The sequence below is a fragment of the Eptatretus burgeri genome, chromosome 3 (genome assembly GCF_056783735.1).
Source record: "Eptatretus burgeri isolate ZD-2024b chromosome 3, Ebu_testis_v1, whole genome shotgun sequence".
Taxonomy (NCBI): Eukaryota; Metazoa; Chordata; class Myxini; order Myxiniformes; family Myxinidae; genus Eptatretus; species Eptatretus burgeri.
Genome location: NC_140963.1, coordinates 46,984,742 through 46,992,241, shown reverse-complemented (window position 1 = coordinate 46,992,241; position 7,500 = coordinate 46,984,742). Strand labels below are relative to the sequence as shown.

The 7,500-nt window shown below is 35.2% G+C and overlaps 1 protein-coding gene across 9 annotated transcripts in view; it reads left to right on the top strand.

The window, feature by feature from the left end:
* Window positions 1–7,500, top strand: part of PHF14 (PHD finger protein 14) — a 333,451-nt gene that overhangs the window by 135,005 nt on the left and 190,946 nt on the right. For all 9 annotated transcript variants that reach the window (XM_085873138.1, XM_085873144.1, XM_085873141.1 and 6 more), the window contains one exon: window positions 4,489–4,639. In XM_085873138.1, the coding sequence (XP_085729264.1) occupies window positions 4,489–4,639 (151 nt within the window). The remainder of the gene's footprint in view (window positions 1–4,488; window positions 4,640–7,500) is intronic.

Sequence of the window (7,500 nt, the reverse complement as noted above, 5' to 3'; positions counted from 1 at the left end):
TTTTGTTCAGTATATGTGTATATATATATATATATATATATATGTATATATATATATGTATATGTATATGTATATGTATATGTATATGTATATGTATATATATATATATATATATATATATATATATATGTATATTATATGTATATGTATATGTATATATATATATATATATATATATATATATATGTATATATATATATATATATATGTATATATATATATATATATATATATATGTATATATATATATATATATATATATATGTATATTTATTTTTCTATATGTATATTTATATTTATATGTATATGTATATGTATATATATATATATATATATATATATGGAGCCTGGTGTTGGCGTAGTGGTTTGGGTAGCGGCTTGGGATCCAAAAGGTCCTGAGTTCTAGCCCCATTGGTCACTTGAATTAATACACACCAGGAGGTTGACTCAGCCTGTCATCCTTCCGAGGTCGGCGAAGTGAGTACCAGTGTACTGGGCCCGGTGTATGCCCCGGTTAGAATCGGTGTACCATATCCCTGTGTCGTAAGAGGTGACCAGGGTTGCGTCAGGAAGGGCATCCGGCATAGAAACTAAGCCAAATCACTTTGCAGATCATACGAATGATTCGCTGTGGCAACCCCTAACAATAGCAGCCGAAAGAAGAAGAAGATGATATATATATATATACATACATATATATATATATATATATATATATATATATATATATATATATATATATATATATATATATATATATATATATATATATATATACATACATATATATATATATATATATATATATATATATATATATATATATCCATACCCTGACACTGAATTGAAGAATTATCAGACAAATACGAGTCACCTCGTTCGGCTCGGCGTCCTCACGCTGGATTCGTACGTTACGGCTCTCGCAAAGACACCGACACGAAGACAAACGCTGCGCTCGACGGCGAATGGAAATGTGCTCACACGCTTGCAAGTGCCTATTATATCCATCAATCGGGGAAGTTTGCAAGGCGGCAAGATTTTCTAATGCTAGCGTTATTTGCATCCGAGAGATGATTCGTACATAACGGGACTGACTCGAAAATCAAGACGGGATTATTTGCGGTCCAAATTTTATTTTTCTGATCACAATTTTGATCTATATTTTTCTGCCGTTAGACTCTGTCATATTTCCAAGAAATTAAGGGAGATTTGGAATAAAAATCATAATAAACGTTATCAACACTGGACTCCTTATTTTTCTCGATGCAGTGGACACGAAGCGTTATGTACGAATCCATTATCTCATCAGATAGGGTAGATGCCAGAAAACTCGAATAGGGAGACAGAACATCATCAAAACATAAAAGAGACACCAAAGTTCACATTGAGTCACCACACTCAAAATAACTGTCACATAAGAAATGTGCAGTAAATTAGAAAGTTTACCGATCAAACTGTAACATTTCGAAGGTTGCAATACCCATATTCCGTTGCTTTAATTCATATTCAATAAAACAGGGAAATGGAGAGTATGATATTGCCGGTTTCTACAGGTTCCCCAAGATGTCCACTTTCATTTCTGACCATTGATGGTTTGTCGAAGTACCTCACAATAGTTTTATGTGGAATTTCCCACAAACATACCACAGTATACCCACTTTGTGAGCCATGCACATCTATATGTATATATATATATATATATATATATATATATATATATATATATATATATATATATATATATATGTATATATATATATGTATATGTATGTATATATATATATATATATGTATGTATATATGTATGTATATATATATATATATATATGTATGTATATATGTATGTATATATGTATGTATATATATATATATATGTATGTATATATATATATATATATATATATATATATATATATATATATATATATGTATGTATATATATATATATATATATATATATATATATATATATATATATATATATATATATATGTATGTATATATATATATATATGTATATATGTATGTATGTATATATGTATGTATATATGTATGTATATATGTATGTATATATATATATATATATATATATATATATATATATATATATATATATATATATATATATATATATATATATATATATATATTAGGTGTTCCAAAAAAATGAAAGCTCGATTTTTGCTGCTCCCTGATTTTGCCTTTGTTTCAATACCCCATAAGAACTTATAGGTCAAAAATGAACAAAATTCCATGATATTGAGGGGTTCCTCAAGGTGGCACAATTATGTCCATTATGGAGAGGGCATTTTGCATTGCAATGTCAAAAAGCTCATCTCGGTCTCCTTGGAAAAACTATTCTTTAATCCTCTATGACTGCTGTGGTTTTTGAAAATATCAAACAACCATATTAATTGTGAAGTGTACTGCATTGTGCATATTCGACGGCAAGTTGTCAGTTCCAGTTTGGCAAAGTTCAACAATATTGTGCCAACTTGAGGAACCCCTAAACATCCACCAATCTGCTTCATATTTGGTGTGTATGTTTCTGCTGTCAAATGGAACAAAGGCACACCCAGGGAGCATGAATATTCATACTTTTATTTTTTACCCCCTATTATGAAGCACCCTAATATATATATATATATATATATATATATATATATATATATATATATATATATATATATATATATATATATATATACATACATACCCTGACACAAGTTGACAACTTGGGGGAAAAATACAATTTTGTGTTGTTGGGGTAACATAGGCTATGTGGCTGTGGCCTCACGCGGGGAGTGTGAGGCGGGGGGGGGGGGGGGTTCTAAGTTTTCTGAAAATGTGTACCGTGCAGCACCACATCGTGGTGTGCACAATTATATACAGTGCACAACGTGTAATAATGCGCAATTATTTATCACGTATCACCAGTCCACTGAAAGGCACTTTTTTTCTATATTTGTTCCTCGATCTAAATATTAACGGCTTTTTCCTCCTTTCAATATGAGGATCATGGGATACATGACACTTTTATGCTTTGCGGAGTACTGGTGGCAACACTTGCATGGATATACCGCACAGTAAATTCATATATCCCGTAACAGCGGCGCACAGATGCCGCACTTTCACCTTCAGCCAACTGATCTCACAACTCAATTTTTTTCACCCAACATCATAACTTTTCTTTGCCTTTTGACACTAATTTTGTCCATTGTTTTACGTTTGAGCGCCATTATTAACGGTGCGCGAGAAACAAGAAAAGGCTCGTAATGGGAGGTAATTGTACATGCAGACGCAAATGATGACATCTCAGCTGAAAAAAACTGTAATTGGCAAAATGAAATCCTGCTGTAACTAAATTGGAACAATAGGTTACCTGCAATCAGTCGAAACCCGTGATATTTGAGGGTTTACTGTATAATCTTTTACTGAGCTTCATACAACAAAATATGCAAACTTACCTTCTCCCACACTGCATTTTCTACTACGAGATGATTCCTAAATGCAAAAATTAAAGCTTAACTCTCAGTGCAAATATTGCAATTGTTCTACATAATAAGATCAGTCATTACTACCCACATGAATAATGTCAGCACCAACACGTTTGATAACAACAAATTAACTCATTGCACAATTGCAAACATTTGCTTTTAGTGCCCAGTGTATACCATCCTGTTGTTTGCATCCTTTATGACATCCTTAAAACACTAAGTTTCCTGTTTGTAATGATTTTCAATTTTGTTTGACCGCCAGACAGGCAGACAGAGTAAATAAATTACCTTTCTCCTCTATGTACATGTGCCGGACGGGATTCCATACAATTTGCCAAATTCAGAGCCAAAATACTGCGAAACTTCAGGTTTATGTTCCATTTAATGTTCCGATTCGTGTTCTACAGTGTTCAAAATATAACGTTCAATGAAAATTAAGTAGTCACTCGATCATAAACTGACGTATGCAGACAGACAGACCAAGTGAATCTATTGCTTCACCCAGCTTTTCGCTTTGTGCACACAAAGTACCTATTACGTAGGACCATCAAGACATCTGTGGTCACCACACAGCCTATAATCAATGACTTCAACCTTTGTATCTAACGCAGCAACAAGAAGCAGAGTCCAAATTACTTCATGCAGTAAAATGTGTACTGTGCCATCCATTTTGCTTCCAAAGTGGTTCAAAAGAAGTTTGAATGCAGAAACACCAATCCACATGTCTTCCATTTTTCTGGGTATTTCTCAATAATTCTGACTTGTATTTGTTCGTTGGCATAAAATATCAATTTTTAAATGATTTTATTGTTACTCGAAGGCAGGAATATGCTTGCAATCAGTTTTACTCGTGTTTTCTGGCATACCTCAATATCTATTTTTGGTCGAAGAATTGTCACATAACAGTACCCATTCATCATTTTAAACAAACAGCACAATATACTGCATTCTCACCTGCTGCTTGAATGGATTGTCTCATTCATTTCACCAGGAGTCTGTTGCGTCCAGCAAAACTTCAGAAGGCAAATCTTCAACTGAGAAAATGCAGGAGCTGTTCATTTGCTCCGTGTGCCTTGGGGAAACGAGCGAAGACAGTAATGAGATTGTGCAGTGTGACAACTGTGGAATCACAGTGCATGAAGGTAGTAGCACAGCACACTGCCCTACCTTGGCATGGAGAGGATCCTAAGATCTTAAGCACAACCACCTTCCCACACGTATGTGTTTGATTTGCCCATGCTTTAAGCTTTATTGTGTTGAGCAGAGATCGTCAGATGTTTCCATTTGTCAAAATTTTAGCATACTTCTTCAACATTCTTCATTTGATAATTGGATTTATGGTGCTCGTGTATCGGGTAGCTGAAGATTCGTACTTTTGCTCCTTGCTGATACGAGCATTTTACAATCATTTTAAATTTGGACATCTCATGTTTCATGTCATTATTCTGCTTAACAAAACTTTTGAAAATGAATACAGTCAGTCATATTTTTATGCAACTGGATTGCTTTGTATGGGATTCTGTAAACTCGGACTAATGTGATGCTGTTCATTTTCGAGCGCACTGGCCTTTCATCGGACAGGCGGATGTGTAGATCTAGCACATTCACCTAATCCAGGGGAAGCGAGCTGCTGTTTTCTGATTTATCACAAGGAAATTGATGCATGAAGCATGCACGTCACCCTGACATTGATTAAGCACCCAATGCCTCCTTGTACACTCTGTTTGGCATGCCTGCTTTCCCACCTGCATGTCTTTCCATTGTATGCACACAATGTGCACCACTTCATTCAGTTTTGTTACATTTTGAATTGTTGGGGACATTATTTTGTTAACAACTGTATGTGTGCTTGAGAAAAAAAAGGACAGTGTAAAGATCAAGTGGAAAAGCTGGTGGTAGTTGGAAAAATCTATATTTTAAAATGAAAGCACCACCAACGAGTTTAGTTTCCCAGCAATGAATTTGTCGGACATTTCAGCCACCAAATTGTTTTCATAAACATGTTCACTGAAGACCACTTGGTGCTCGGAATTCCAGACCTTAACATTTCCTTTCTGGGCACCGTTCTAGTTGGTGATGCCTCCATTGTTTTTGAATTGAAGGAAATCTCGGGATATTTTGTATTGTGCATGTCAATTTTATTACTTCTTGCGGAGCGTTGATTTCATTCACGTTGGAACTGTGCTTGCTGACAGATGAAATGAGGCTGGCATTTCTGTTCATTGCAGATAACACTTTTAATCAACCCTTTAATTATATCGGTGCATTTCACTTGTATCTTATTAATGTCGATTCATTTTGCCCAACTTATTTTATTTGGCAAAGCAGTATTTTTGAATTCCAGCCAGGTGCATTTGACTTTCCATTTGGCATTCTCTTTGTGGATGCAAGGAGGAAATTTTAATATATTCTGGTTAATGAACTGTGCTGTACTTTTAAAATGTTTTCATTGCTGATTTCAGACATGCTCTACTTTACATGAATGCTTTGTTAATTCCATAGGAAAAACAAAAAAAAACTTCATAATCAGTGACTTGACAGAAATGTCGGTCATATCAGGATGGAAGGGATTTTGTATTCCATTTTTCAAATTTATCAATTTTTTCAGTTTATTTCCAAGAGCATTATTTCACACAGGATATCATGATGTGGTATAATCTATTGTGGTCCGTTGCTTCAAAGTTTCATATGTACTTCTCATCTTGCTGTTGTCTTGGCACCATTGGAGTCTCGCCTGACGATGAATATTCTTTATCGCAAATGGAACTTGGACACGCCATTCATGCAAACCATGATATCAGCATTGGTCACTTTGGGCTGTCCTCTCCAAGGTCTTTTGGCTGTCCAATAAGTCTGGTCAGGTTGTGAATGTAGTATTGACATATAGGTGGTGAACAAAAAATGGAAACAGCAATGTGAAGTTACTCAATAAGGCGTTGGGCCACCAAGTGTGGCCAGTACAGCCTGTATGCATCGTGGCATAGTCGACCAGCGTCTGGAATTCTATCGGAGTGATGCCACACTATTCTTCCACGAGAAAGTCAATGAACTCACACCTGTTTGATGGAGGTGGAAAACACCGTATCAGGTGTCATTCCACAATATCCTATAGATGCTCGATTGGGTTCAGATCTGGTGACTGAGGAGGCCATGACAAATGGATTACATCAGTGTCATGCTCATCAAACCATTGGGAGACCACACATGCTCTGTGGATGGGGGCATTGGTGGGGTCTCCTCTTGCAGCCATACTCACCATAATGTTTGACATCCAGGCCTGTGCAGGATTTTTATGCATGACGCTAAGCATGCTGGGTTGTTATTTGCTTAATTAATGCATGGGCCACACCTGTGTGGAAGTCATTGCTTGGTGTCCCTTATTTACACAGGTGTTTCCAATTTATTTTTTTGTCTTCGACCTGTTGATTGTGCAATTCCCAACATCTGTACAACTACTCGCATTTAGTTATCTCCTGAGAGTTTCTTTCACCCAACCATTTGAATTGGTAATGTCAGGTAAAAATTGCACTGCTTTTATACAGATGACACAAAATTACCCTTTTCATTTATCTTGCACTTGCATTTACCAAGCACAGAAGAAAACAGCAGTTCAACCTTCGATGCATTCATTCATTGGAGCTAACATCATAGGATATGGGATACGTAACTATTAGCAAGGATGACAGAGCAACTTAAGGTACTTAAAATCAATTTCAAATTTTACATTTTATGATGTTCTTTTGAGAATCTGTGAAAATGAAAAATGCTTTTTTGTGATTCGTCGTAGTATTAGTTGTAGTCTTTATTTAATGAAGATAACATGTTTAGTCTGAAGACGAATCTTCCACATGGTACTCAAGAAAAAGCAGCCACGATTAAAATAAATGAATCCTACTATTGATTTGCAATTAGTTACTGGCTTTGACACGACACAAATCTCTATTACGGACCGTGGGCATCAAAAACCTACATATATTGACCAAACAATTTCAAAGGGAGCATC